Source organism: Lygodium microphyllum, chromosome 11 (assembly GCF_053477565.2).
Source record: "Lygodium microphyllum isolate KBCC chromosome 11, Lygodium_microphyllum_v1.1.10, whole genome shotgun sequence".
Taxonomy (NCBI): Eukaryota; Viridiplantae; Streptophyta; class Polypodiopsida; order Schizaeales; family Lygodiaceae; genus Lygodium; species Lygodium microphyllum.
This window is the reverse complement of record NC_141145.1, coordinates 70689254-70704628: the sequence shown is the minus strand read 5'-3', so window position 1 is coordinate 70704628 and position 15375 is coordinate 70689254. Positions and strand designations below refer to the sequence as shown.

At 40.0% G+C, this 15375-nt stretch overlaps 1 protein-coding gene across 1 annotated transcript; it reads right to left on the bottom strand.

Annotated features, from left to right (window-relative positions):
* Positions 1–5293: 5293 nt before the first annotated feature.
* On the bottom strand, positions 5294–6900 carry LOC148028936 (uncharacterized). The gene is made up of 2 exons (XM_087687702.1): positions 6601–6900; positions 5294–5788 (listed from the first exon to the last, which is right to left on the bottom strand). The coding sequence occupies exons 1-2, from the start codon at positions 6788–6790 to the stop codon at positions 5505–5507; spliced, it is 474 nt and encodes a 157-aa protein (XP_087543828.1). The 5' UTR covers positions 6791–6900; the 3' UTR covers positions 5294–5504.
* Between the last annotated feature and the right edge of the window lie 8475 nt (positions 6901–15375).

The window sequence follows — 15375 nt, the reverse complement described above, 5'->3', positions numbered from 1 at the left end:
CATTGTATCTAGTGCCTAAGAATGCGGCCTTGATGCGATAATGAGTCAAAATAGTATGTAAGTTCAATTATTTGAACAATTTTGCTAAATAAAATCGTGTGTGCTCCCATCATCATGTAAAATAGTCTTTTCTCTACCATGCACAAGACATTTCATTGTTAATAAAGAATGGGGATTTGGCATACCTGGTAAAGTATCTGAAGTAGTAATGATATCATCATCGTCTTTTGTGAAATCTGGCATTTCTTCATAGTCTTCATCTTCAATCGCTCCTAAGAAGTTGATGTGAACAGTTGGCTTTTTGGATTGACAATTCACTGCTAGATGTCCAAGTTGATGGCACTTATAGCAGACTATGGATTTAGTTTTGGAAACATTATTGGTAATAGCGAGAAGTTTAGGAATGCTGAGATTTGGCTAGAAAGATGGCTTAGGATTTGGATTTGTGTTGGTTGGTAAAGTAGGGGGTCGTGTCCAACATTTACAGAATGAAGATGGGACAAAGTGGTTTTGATTGAATCTTCGGAAGTTAGAATTGAATTGCTTTGTACCGAAGTTACCGTTATTTGGGAATTGTTGTGGTCACTTCTCTCGTCCTTGAATTTTGTCTTCAGCATCATGGGCCAAGGAAATTGCATCCTGGAGAGTCGTTGGCTTGAACATGTTCACTTCCACATAGAAGTGACCAAGCCAACCAGACATAAACCTGCGCTTATAGGTCACCTCAAGTACATCTTCAAGCATTCGAAGTTGCAATAAGGCATTATAGAAACACTCAGTATATTGTAAAATAGGCTCGCAATCTCTTTCTTGCAGAAGATCCCACTGTTTGATTGCTTTTGCAAAACTTTCTTTTGAAAAGTCTCCCAAGTAGTAGGACATTCAATGCTTTTGTGGACAATAGTCCACCATAGCGATGCTCTATCCACTAAATGATTAGTAACACACTTGAGTTTGTCTTTTTTGGCATATTGTTCTTCATGGAAATAATCATCAAACTAATTGATAAAAGCAAGAACAGTCTTTCCATCGCGTAACCCATTAAAAGTATGGAATTTGAAATTTCTTTTACTTGTCTTGGCTTCTTTTCGGATAGATTGTGCTTCGAGTGTCACATCGATCGTGCATCATATAACATCTTCAGGTTGCATCCCATCTTGATCGGCAATAGATCGTTGAAGAGTGGCCGATTGAGCTTGCAAAGTTTGACATGCTCTTCATTCCTCTTAAAGCTGCATCATAATTAAGTCCAATTTTTACTCCATCATTGGTTCCGGTAGATCACCTTCGGCCATAAAATCTTCCATATTTTGATCGGTCATTCTGCAAAATTTCAAACAACCTCACACACTCGAAATCTTGTTAGTGGGATGAGCATAGCTCAAATTTAGGTTTACAATGCTTGCTTTAAAAAAAAGAAGACTTTTTGCGATATTTCTTCTTTGCCAATGCGGAAGTTGTTGAAATCCTTGTTCAACGAATACTTTGCCTGTGAAGACTGCGTTTAGCAATCTGCTTATTGAAAATTATCTTTGTCATAGTAGTACGGGTGTGAACAAAGGCTTGTAGGGAGGTTGAAAACGAGTTCGGGTTTGATTTGTAGAAGAACTCCATGTGAATAACCGCTAGAGAGAAAAATTAACTTTAAAGCTTTAAAAAGATTAAAGTCTTAAGCTTTATTAAAAATCTTGATAATTGGAATGTATAGGATCAGGACAATAGGACGTCGTCGACAGATTTGATGCCATTAAGAAGATGGTGACGCCGCCACTGCTAAATTCTTTTAAAAAATAAGCTTTGTTATAAAGTTTGTTAAGCTTTTAAGCTTGAATTTACTTATCTTTCTTCTATGCTCTAAGAATAAAAACATGTTGATGAAGAAGCTTCTCGAGTGATCCTCCGCCAGTAGACATTGGTCCTTCCCAATCCAATAGCGCAACAGGGGGTTCTTCACTGCCAGGAATATGTTGGTATTGATAGATTGTCACGAGACTGACTGTAGAGCCCATTCGTTCCAAGAGCTTCACCTTCGCACGAGATGGTAAGCGATTGGAAGCCCTTGATCTCAGCTTTGCTTTGATACCACTGCTGTGCAAATCGGATGTTGTATGCATACGTAGTGAGTGGGAGAAGGTCTCCAAGCACAAGGAACTCTACTTTAAGCTCAAAATTCAAGAGAATAGACTTGCACGACATGAGGCCAAAAAGACCAATTGTGTGCAATCTCCCCCCATGCCTTGTGTGAGCGCTCCACAAAGCACGTATTTATAAATTTATTCATCTCAAAGCTCAAAAATAGCCCAATTTTACAATTAGCATGCTTTAGCTTTTGTGTTTGCTTTTGTCCAAATAAAGAATAAAGCGGTTGGGCACCCCAAGAGTCGGGCAGTGTCCCCCAAATACAATGTCCAATAATGAATATTTAAACTATGCACCCATGCACATACAAAATAATAGATATATATCAAACACTTCAATAAATAAGCACACCTAAATAAATATTAGCGCCGCGTCTTTAATGATAAGACGTGTGCCCATCAAAAATAATAAATTTTTCTAAGTAACTTGAATACACGCTATTGCCCAGTGCTTCCCAACGCCACCGCTACCTACTCTACACATCAATTGAAGCATTCACAATTGTTAGAAAATAATAAAATTAAATTGACAAAAGTGAATACCTAGCCGTCTTCAGCTACAAAATAAATAAATAGGTTGGAACTCTGCCCTAACCTTAATAAAATATGAGTGCGCACTCTAAACTCATAAACGTCCATTAATTTAAATATGTATTTTGCGGAATCACCCGCTATGGAATCACCCACTTACACATTAAATTAATGTGACACCCGAAAAGGATAGGTGTCCTCGTCAACTTTTTGTACAAGGAACCCAGCTTGTATATGAGCCCCAACAAATAAATATAGTTTTACGGAATCCACGGCAAAACCTCATAGAATCCACCATGGTCTCACGGAATCCACCGTGGAATATGCCTCCTAGCATCATTATGTATATGGTAGAGTCTTTCCTTTATAACTTCATTTCAACAACTAATTCTTCACTATTTGATCCCCATTATAACTTTTGTATAGCTAAAATCAGAGTAGTACTCTATTTCATTCATCCTTCTTTACTATTCTTACTTTGTTTTTGTGGGAAAAAACCTTTGGGGGGGCAGGGATGGATTGTAAGAAGTTGGGATTATATATGTTAGTGAGAGAGTTTAATAATACCTTGTCACATTGTCATAAGTATAAAAGGTGTCATATGTTATGAACTTCAATGCGAGATAATTATTCTTATCAAGCTTCTCACCCACAATCTAGTTAAAATCGTAAAACTTTTTTACAAGGCAAGCTTATAAAACTTACAATCTACAACCAAGTCAATACTACAAGTACTATAATCTAAACATGTATCCTTTTTTACTAATTGCACAAAAATAATTGCAATCTTTATGTAAATATTCTCTCTATTTGCAACTTAGCAAACACATAAAACCTTACAAATCTAATGTTCATAGCCTCTGCACCTATAAATGACAAATACAACCGAATCTATAGTATACGTAGAAATTGCTTTTGATCCACTTATAAGACCAAAAGGGAGGCCAAAATGACCTTAGATGGCAATATTCATTGTGGGTAAGTCTTAAATGGTTATCTACAAAATATATTTGTAGTGCTCATAATTTTCAATGCAATCAAAGACTATAACCTTGCTAGACCCAAAAGCATCAAATGGCTATATTCCAAGGTAATTCCAATCAGATGAAAGAGCTTCTTAACCATTGCTTTCTTGCTTACTTTCATGCTACATCACCTTCATAGCCTTCATTTGAGCTCCATGTAGTGGTAGGAATGCTTTGATACCATGTAAATAGATGAGAGGGGAAGTAACCAAGAGCATGCACACACAATGGAGACATGAATATATAGAGAAGTAGGGTTGAAATCCTCCTCCTCTTCTTCCTCCACACAAAAAGGATGGTCTAGAACATTTTAACGTACTAATATGAAAGTAATAGAATATATGTACATGCAGTTACTAAGTGTAAACTTGCTAGGATATATGGGATGACACAATGAATGTGCCATAGCCAAGAGTGGACTACATGGGTGTACTCGAGCTATAGAATTACTACTCACATATTCTCCATGTCAGTCATCTAAAGTGTTAGTGTAAAGTCCTACCACACCATCATGGCATGTAGTGGATGTTAGCTCATGTGGAATTTAATATCTCAACACCTCACCCCTCGAACAACCCCTTGAATAATGTGCCAAGTTGATGTCAATGAGCCCTTTAATTATCTATCCCCTTCAATAAAATAAAGCAAAACACCTAACAATCCTACCTTTTTCCCCCTCCCCAAACAACTTCATAAGTACATGCATTCAATTGAAGGGGATATTAAATGTAGATTTAAGGTAAACTTACAAAAGTATATGTGTATGTGATGGGCATGAGAATGAAGGGGCTTTTAAATTCAAGATTCTAGGGTACAGTGAAACACCCCTAGAATGAATGCATTCATGGTTTCTTTATAATATAAACCCCCAAGCTTGTTCCTCACATTTTTCCTTTGGCTTCTTTATGAACAAAAATAATTGTGATCAAAAGGCCTTTAATTCAAGTATCAAATTGAATTTTACTAACCCAATGAGCCTACCTTGCTTTCAAAGGGGCAAGTATATGCATTCAATTCAAGGGCCTCTAAAGTTGAAAATTTAAGGTAGATTTAGAAAGGTGTAAGTGTGGGCAGTGTGCATTTGAGTGTAAGTCTTTTTAAATTGAAATGTCTAATATCGAATGAAGCATCCCTTGAATGGATATCTTCATCATTTCTTCATACTATAAACCCCAACTTTGTTCCTTACCCTCCCCCCACCCTCCCGCTTTAACTTCTTTATGGACAGGGATGACTATAATTATAAGGCCTTTGACAAGTATGAAAATTTTATGTTACGTGCCTACAACATGTTTCATAATGAATATGGTCACAAAAATTGTTTTGGGGCATTTCTACATACTTTATAATTGAATAGATACTTAATGATGCCTAAAGAGATACAAAGCTTAGGGTTTGAGCTCATATACATGATTAACTCGACCCATATTATTGCCACTTATTTCAATGTACTTTGACTCGACATCAAGATGTGGCTCGTCTATAAATTCCATCAACATATGGCTCACCTTTAAATTTTATTGGTTACATAAATGCATGCTTTGAAAGAGTATGTCAGAGAAAAATTGTGGACAACAAGAAACATGCATACTTCACATGTTAGATGTCGAGAAAATTTTATAATAAAAAACCATACATATAGATAATGGATTGCAAAAAACATAATATATCAAGTTTCATACATGAAGGGTTTGTCACAAAGGATGTGTTATTGTTGATTGTAGGAAGGCAAAAGTTCATGATGGTATGGTAATCTTTAGATGCCCAAATACATATATTTAGCTTTACATTTTTTGAATCATGTAGATAGTCAAGCTTTGGATGAGAGATGCAAATCAAGTGAGTCACCAAAGATGGACATCTCCTCCTTAATGAACTCATGGAACTCATCTGTCCTAACATCATCAAATTCAAAAGTCCATTTCTTTAAGCATGTGTCTGGATTAGGCCCAGGTTCTAACTTAAGTGTGTATATTAGCTGAGCATCCTCATGCTTTCCAAGATGTCCTCCTTCAAAGATTCTAACCTTTAAATAATAGTTCTCGTGATCCATCTCCTCCCAGATTGCCTTGAGATAGTCAAAATGGGGGAAAGCTGTAGAGCAAGGAAGCCAAGGTTAGAAGACATGATGAGGATTTTCTTCATTTATGAGACAACTTGCAATGTAGTTGTTTAGAAAAATCTAATGCATACTTAAATGGATAAAAAAGATAGAGTACTTACATAACATGTTTTGTCATGCTTTGAAATAGAGAGCAAAATGACTTTTGTAAAGTATCAAGTGAAGGAAATTCTTGAAGAAAAATCTCCATATGGATGCAACATGATGATTAAAAGTGCATGAAGATTTGATTGAATGCACATGCTAAATAGAGTGCTTATGATTTCTCCCTGTATCAGGAGAGATGCAATAGAGAGAAAATTAACCTATTTCTTTAATACCCATTCCAAAGCCTTTAAACGAAGGGCTTGTGGGGTTTATCTCAAAGAGAACCATTTCAACATTTGTCATTCACCTAATTACAATTCCTACTTTGATATTAAAAATTCCTACTTTAACTATAAAAATAATGCCTTACAAATCTTGTATCATTCATCAAGGAGGGCTTGCATTATGGTGTTACAATTATCTGAACTTCAAAGAGGAGAGTTTTCATTTACCACGACGAGGTGAGTGGTTCTTGATATTAGAAGGTGGAAAGGAAGAATAAATCGGTCATATCACACAAAGAAGAATAGCTATGCAATTCATGATATCTGTATGTATAAAAGCCTTGGTAAGTGGACACTAATGCATATTCCGGTAGCTAAGGAGGAAGTACTTCACATTATTGCTAAGGTCTGAGTATGTGTGTGTGTGTGTCTGTTTTGGGGGGGGTAAGGAGGGGGTGGTGGTGTCTGCTTACATGCCGGGTTGTATTTGAGGAGGAAGACGCCACCGGCGGCGAGGGGGGGCCCGTCCAAGTACTCGACGGAGCTGTAGTGCTGCGGCACCACCCTCGGCAGCGTCACCTGGAAGTTCTTGATGTGAGCCCGCCATATCGCCTCGGGCGACTGCTTCACCAACACCTCATGCTCCACCACCTTCATTGTCATCCACGATATATTGACTTATCCTCTCTGAGAGCTCTCTCCCTCTCTCTCTCTCTTTCGGGCTGTAGGCTGAGGGGGCTCGCTCTCTTTCTCTGTCACGACGTCTGATCCTCCCTTCCCTTTATAAGGATGAAGCTGCAACACTGGATATGGTGGTGGGTGCCTTGTCTATGTCTCGCCTGCTTAGATTAATGCTCCACGCCCTTCTCGTGGACATTATTGGAGCTTCATCTTCGCCGTCCCAGTTTTTAATATCTTACAAACCCAAAGACTTTTGTGGTTTTTGAGAGAGAGGGAGAGCGGTTTGAATTGGAAGGAACAATCCCAAGATGCCTTATGGGCAAATCCTACAATGAGAGAGAGAGAGAGAGAGAGAGAGAGAGAGAGTGTGTGGATTGTATCACACCTAAGTCTTTCGACTTGGGCTAGTAAAATTGGGAGTGGAACACCAAACCCCACCTGTGGGAGCAAGGGGAGAGAGGGTGCTCGAGGTGAGAAAGAGTCATATAAAGAAAAGAAATAGGTGAATTAGATAGAGAAAAAGGACTTGAGGAGGGAGAACATAACTTCATGGCAATCAATGATTGCAAAGTCTTTGGACTTCAGTGGTATGATGGTACCATGATGCCTTAAGGGATAATTTAGAACTCTAGGTTTTCAATTGTTAGGGCTTGTGGATTGAAACTAGGAAATTGTGACATTCCATACCATAGACAAGTGCGCATGCGCGCGCGCACACACACACACACACACACACACACACACACAAGCTTAGTCCAAGCTAATGGATTGATCAAACGCTTATATGATGTGTTTAATGACAGGTTCAATTCTAGTATTACGTTAGGAATATTAGTAGATTGGGATGTGTGTGTGTGTGTGTGTGTGTGATACCTAGGAAGAGCTTGGTGATCAAAGTAGTGTGGATGCCACTAGGGCCTATGCTGACATTGCCATTCTTGAATACATCCTTGAGAATGAAGCCACTTGGGCTCAACTCCTCATCACCAACACTTTTAGAGGGCTACTCTATGAACTCCCAAAAGTTCGAACTCAAAGTTAAGGGTGGTTAGATAAACCAACCACATGCTATTGAACTTGACTATACAAGCTTATGCAAGTTAAATTTACTTGGGCATGGCTTGGCTCTTATTAAGTACCTTAGTGAGCTAAATAGAAATGATAGGGACAAAGACAACTTTGTGGGTTGAAGAGATACTATAACTAAATATGTGATTTGATAACCATTAGTATCAAATGGGAAAGGAAGAAAAATTCACACAAAGTCACTCAATGTACCCCACAACCATCTTGAAAATCCATTATATTTAGTTTAATGATTTGATTTGGCAAAAGCATAATGCCACATATAAAGTAGCCCCCTAAAAAGGAGAAAAGTGGCTTTCACATGATTGACCATGAGCTTCTTAGTTTATTTGATATAAACCTTGCAATTCCCAATACGTCTTTTTCTAAATAAGAAATATTTGCACAAAATATATATCAAATCATTCTTTTAAGCTATGGGCACATTCATCCATATATGTTACATCACGCACGCATGCACACACTCACATGGAGAGAGAGAGAGAGAGAGAGAGAGAGAGAGAGAGAGAGAGAGAGAGAGAGAGAGAGAGAGAGAGAGAGAGAGAGAGAGAGAGAGAGAGAGAGAGAGAGGGCTACCAAAGCTTGGCCTTATTTTTGAGAGGATAAGATCATAATTCTAAAAGATTATGGTAGAATAAAAGAGAACCTACATGAGGATGTAGAATATCCTTGATTTGTTCAATGCCACCAACTTTACTAATTGAACAAGAGTGAGTGTAGTTCTCAAATTTTACAAAATGATTAATTCTTATGACTGAGATAAATTAAATAAATAGTTAACACTCATAATTCCTTATTTTTCTACTTCCTTTTCTTAACAGAGCATCTCAAATATCACATCCACCTATTTGACTTTGTATTCACTCATCCAAGCCCAAATGCCCTCCTTGGTGTTCTCCTTGATAACTTGTCTTAAATATTTCATACTCCTCTTTAGATTTGTGTTTGTTTGCTTCTTCTTAGCCTCCTTTAAGACATAGTTTGTGAAACAAAAATCTAGATAACATTTGACCTCAAAATGTACAAGGATTACTAATCTCCTAAGACCGAATGTCAATTAGAATGAGAGATCTAGAAAAGAGCCAATCTTCATATTTATTCTACATTGAAAACTCTTTAAATGTTATTGACCAAACTTTTTCTAATGTAAAAGTAAATTACTAGATATCTATTTTAAATTCTAAACCACCAAGAGGATGTAGACAAGGTAAAGAGGAGGAGAGGATTCTCCTTTCCTATCACTCACTTTCTCACTCTCATGCACTCTCAAATGGATATGGATGTATCATGAAGCACACAATTCATAGAAAAGAAGAAGAAGAAGAAGAAGAAAAGGACATGAAAGGAAATGCAAGAGAGAGCTTCACTCTCCATGTTTCTTGGAGTCTCTCTCTCTCTCTCTCTCTCTCTCTTTGTGGTGGAAGCAAGAGATAGAGAAGAAATCTTGAACTCACAAAATTTCACACATAAGAATAAGCTCTCTATCCACTTTGTTTCCTTTTATATATTAATGTTAAGGTTATGGTTTCTCACTTAAACCACCCCTTTTTGTGGCTCTTAACAAATGCTTTTCTTGATTTATTCATAGAAATTAGCTTAACCAGACCTAGTCTACACAAAAGAGAATAGAAATTACCCACAATTTACATCTATTATGGATCTTCTAGTTTAACTCTTGGAGATATTACAACTTGCATTGGAGTGAGCATGGCTCTTACATAATTCTACAAAATTATGATGATAACTCATCTGCAAGTAATAGATGGAACAAATTACAAATTCACCTTATGGATGGATGGTGAATAAATTAATACAATGAAGTTCAAAAGAATGATCTCTTCCTAGAATAATTTTTAGCGCTTTAACTTTGCAACCTTTATTGTCTTCACTACCTCTTAAGGCTAACATTTACTCCCTCCTAGATGAGGTGCTAGTCCCATTGGTACTTGCCACTAAATATAGCATGTTATAGTATAGACCTTAGACATGGAATGTTTAGGATGATAGTGATGTGGTTAGTGTTGTCATTGATGGTGAAGGTGAAGAATGAATGTGAATATTATGATAGTTAAGGTTGCAATTGGTGACATGGTTTTATATAAAATTGTGTGGTTAGTTGGAGGAGTGATGGTTGTACAGTTAAATATCAGTCCTTTCATGTTGCATGGTACTTGAATGGTCAAGAAGGATGCAAGGTTGTGATTGGTGACATGGTTTTATGTTGATTTTTAAAAAAATTGTTATACACTTAATTTTTTGTCCGTAAATATTTAATGGTACTTGAATGGTCAGGGAGGATGCACTGTATGGAAAAGGGGGAATATTTGTTGTAAAACTAGAGATGGTGCACCACAAATCTATACAAAATTTTGTACCTTCAATTAAAACTCATGTACATTCACTTCCTAAGGGCAGTGCTAGTCTTTTATCATTGTGTGCATATTTGATTGGATTGCGAAATTGGTCACAAGCTACCCTAGAATGTTGTCCCACACGTGAGGACCAAATCTATGCATAAATTATGGTGCAAATAATACCACTACAAGATATATGCCTTATACTGACATTAAAAGCGACAAAAATATAAATAACAAAATTTGCCCATGTTGTCGCAAAAAGCGTCGTTATTGGTGATGCCATAGAACAATCGGTATCAGCGTCGTTATTTGCGTCACTATTTGCGTCGGTGTCAGCGTCGCATTTTGATAACGACACTCTGCGACGCTAATAACGATGCAAATAACAACGCGTGCATGTAAATTTGCGACGCTAATAGCGATGGTAACAGGGAAAAAAAATTTGTGGCTGCCCAGCACTGTGTGCTTTATTTGGGCCATACAAAATAGTTTCTGCACTATGTACAATGCTCATGTAAACAAAAACAAAGTGTACTTAAATCATAACATTGATACATGAAATAAATACATGATCGCATAATGAAAGCGACTAGTACAATCATGACAAGATATCACTACTACATAGAAAATGTCTACACAGATCAGGCGACCAAAAAAGAAGGGTGTGTGAGCTCCAAGGATCCAAGGGCAAGCTACATATCCTCACCATCCGAAAGCTCATCCCGCCGCAAAGGAGCATCGAACGGACTTTGCAAAAAAAGAAACAACTACACATCAGTCCACCATATAATAATGCATTCTAATTAAACATGGTAACTACGGACAAGAAAGATGAGTGACTTACGGGGCTAATGTGTCTATATAATCGGTTGATCAATGCAGTGAGACCATGCCTCTTTGCATATCGAGTCTCAAGGGCGGTCGGATGGCGATTTGTAATGGAGTGCTGCAAAGAAAACAAAATACTAACTGTTAGAAACATGATTGTTAGTACAAAGGATATTGCAAAAAAATAAGCAGGCAAAAAAAAAGAAAAACTTACAAAGTCCTCCAGATATGTCCTGTGGCCGCCACTCCCAAGATGATGGACCACTCCAGCCTCTAGTCGTGCCCTCGTCGCCTCGCGCTGCTGACTCCAATGTCCTAGAGAATCTGTAGCCTCCTCCCTTAGTCGGCGCCAGTCGTCCGCATCTAGCCACTCAGGCTTTGCAGCCCCACTCTTGAGTGCCTTGCGTGCATCCGATCGTCTATTTGACATATATACATACATGCAGTCCATCATCCAGCCCGTAGAAAATCTATCCGTTGTGGTTGAAACTGGAAACTCCTCATGCAAGGATGCTACTATGTAGTCCTTGCTTCCCTCCGATGTGTTTTTCCAATGATCTAAGACGTTGTGCCAAAAAACTTGTTGGCACAACTCTCTCATGCGAGCCATCACCCTCCTCCTCTCATCATTCATGATGATGGCTCCTAGCCTATCATCGACAAGATAGGCATATCCCTCTGGGGTATGCCTAAGATGGGTCCTCCCCCACCTACGTCCATACTCCTAGGCATATACAGGAGACCCTTGTACATCCAGTGTACCGACCGGGGTAGTATCTATCGGTGTAGCACCCATAGGGGTGCCACCTACAGACGACTGAGCAAAAGCCAAAGTAACTAGAGTAGACATCCCCATAGGTGTGACAAATCCTGGAGGTGACGCAACTCCAGCAGAACAATGAGACGGAGACACTGCGTCCGTGCCTCCACAGCAACCACCTGAGCCACGCTCCCTGGAACCGCCACGACAGCGAGGAGTCACACCTGTATCCTGTGTCGACCGCGAGCTCACTGCCTCCGTACACTAGACAACCTTTTTCACTGTCTGCTCAACAATACATGCAATCTGCAACCTGTTTGCAGAAAAACCTTGTGTTTATTCACTGTAAACACCTTTGAACTTACAGATCTGAAATTTTTAACCTGTGCATCCACTTTTGGTCAATACAGTTGAAGTCACAGTGTACCCTGAAACTGGTGTCCGCAACCTTGCGGCTCTAAAACGGGGCCTGAAACGGCCTCAGATGCCCAAAATAACTGCAGAAAAGCCCTAAAGGGCCAACCTGTAGAATACACAGTGCTCTTTGCGCACACCAAATCTCACTGCAATCTAAGATTTTTGCTCTACCCTGCTTCCGGTGCCTCCACAGGCACTATCCAAGAGAGAGTGTGGAAGAATGGGAGAGCTTCTCACCCGTTGCTTGCTTGCTCGAACCTTGCTTCTTCTCCTTCACTTCAGCCTTCAAAATTAGCCTCTCTCAGTGGCGCGGCTTTGATACCATGTCAAGAATTGTGTGGTGGGGGGACTTGCTCAAGATGCTGTGCCGAACACATAGAGAATGCATAAGGAGAAGCTCACTTAAGAGACAAGAAGAGAGATGGAGGCCAAAACGTTTTCTTGCTGATTTCTTCTTCTTCTTCCACACACTTTACAATGTACACAAAGTATAGATAAGATACAACATAAAGGAAAGTGGCCTACTAAGTCAAATAATGCATAACCGACTACACTAGTTGACTGGCGCTATAACTATGCCAGATGTAAATAGGTGTAACAACCTGAATATAATAAGTAATGAGTCAGTGGGTATGTGAGAGTCATAATGACCATTGACATGCTAAGTGTAGACGTGTGGACCCATCTAACTAGGTGGTCCATCATCAATGTCCACATGTGTTGAGCTTGTCATCTCAACATAAGGTTACATAAGATATGCATTTTAAGTGAGATCATTTTTTAAGGATTTATATTACCAAGCTTTGTATGATTTAAATTGATTGTGCTAACATCATTTTTTATCTGTGCAGGTGATCTTTTCAAGATGAGTTAAGGGATGAGTGATGAGGAGTTGTAGGATATCTTCACGCGCATGTCTCCAGATCAGATGGCGAGATTCAGAGACATGGCAGACCAGGAGCTCTGTCTCAACCCCTCTATTAGATCTACTTCGACGCAATCAGATGCTTCAGCTTCGAGCAGATGAGGTCAACACTCTAGACTTGGGCCAGAGGGAGGGAGTGCTTCAGGGTCAGGGGGATATCGGACCAGTCCGTCCGAGTCCCAGAATCGGACCCGCCGTCCAGAATCGGACCGTTCGACTACTAGAATCGGACCACCCTGTCCGATTCGATTCTCAGGATCGGACCACTTTGAAAATCAGACCACTTTTTCGATCCGACTCCCAGAATCGGACGTGACCAAAATCGGACCACTGAGCCGATCGGACCAACCCAAAATCGGACGTTCGATTCTGATAATTGGACTCCTAAAAATCGGACATCTTAGAATCGGACCAAAAATTGTCAAAATCGGACAGGTATCTAGAACACGAATTCTGACGTATCGAAACCCCAAGATTGACCCCAAAGACCGCATAGAGCTAAAGGCACATCACAGATCCTCATTGGGCTAAAATTTAGAGCACGTAGTTCAAAATTTGGCTATAAACAGTCCTCCAAATTGCATATGGCGTCTACCGTAACGGCCATGCGGGCCGGGGGGACTGCCCCCCCCAGACCCCCGCAGAGGGGACTCTGCCCCCTCCGCACCTCCCCCGAGTAGGTTGGAGAGAAAACGTGCACCATGACAGGTCTTCCAAATTGAACCCTAGTGAAGTAATGGCTCTACACGAGCATGGATTCTCACGTGCAAAAGAGCAGCCAAAAGCCCATACCCGAACAAAGACAAACAGAGACCCTAGAACCTCAACGGGCCAATCTAGCCATCAAGGGCAAAAAGGCCACATCACTAGAACACAAAGACATTGTGTTCATACCATGTCTAGTCAGAGCGAAATGCAACATCAGTAAGCTACAAATGCGAATATGACTAGACATGACACTCTTGATGAGAGATGTACCCTGAATAGCATTGCACTGATGATCCAAGACAGTAGTGGAGAATCCACATCTGGTCATGCAGTCGGGAACTTAAGGGCATCTGTCAGAAGGCTTAAATTTACAAGCCAAGACCCGAAAGATGAAGACATAGTACCACTTGCTTATCTTAGGGTCAAACTCACCGCGAAAAGAGAGCATATTATCGATGCTCTAATTGATGAAGGAGCAGATTTTAATATCTTGACCTATGAATCATGGACCCTACTAGGACAACCAGAGCTCACACCGACTATGCAACCCTTAGCCCTTATGGGGGACATCCACAAGCACTCATAGGGAAGTGCAAAATCCTTGCGACAATTGAAACAGAAAGCTTGCCTATCCTATTTCATGTTCCTCCAAATAGTGCTAGCTGCGGGAAAGAAACCCTCCTAGGAAGACCCTTTAAAAGGGCGACCAAGTGTGAGGCCGACTATGTAGCACAGAGGATACACCTGACACTACCAGATGTGAGGATAGTCACAATCTTTAGTAAGGGTGACCTCATCAAACCTCAAGGGAAAGGCAAGGAAGCTGCTGACGTAATAGTCAAGCCTACTAACGAGAGCAAGGACTTGTTGGAAGAGTTAATACAAGCACATGTCGAACAATGAGAACCAGTGAGTGAGGCCAGGCCTAAAACAAGAAGGTCAAGAGACAATGCCAAGGACAGGCTTTGGACTTACAAATATCGTAGAAGACCCCAAAAGAAGCCCAAGCCTTATAGACGAAGGCATCGATGGAGAGTCAACACAACGCCGCGATGGATATCCAAAGCGTTGCTACGTGCTCAAGGATACTACGCAGGTAACCAATGGATTTGGGTACCAAAATCCCCAGCTAAACCGCCTCTATCAGCTGAAGGCCAGAGTGCCTCAAAAGCATGGCACATGAGGAAATCTAAGAGAAACTCTAGGTTTCAAGGCAATAAACCAGACATGATTGTTCGAAGGAAAGAGCCCCAGCCTAGCATGCTAAATAGACAGATGTCATACGTAGCCATTGAGCAGGCACAAAAATCGTTAGTGCCCAAGGAGCCTTTGATTCCCCAAGGGGAGAACAAGCATCATAGGCACAATATTGCTCAAGGAAAGGCTGATCGCTCAACAAAGCAAATGGCACAATCGTCTAATAGCCTCGAGCAAATCATTCAGCGAGTGCCAAGTCCGCCTAAGAGTCCTAGATCTCCTACATCCT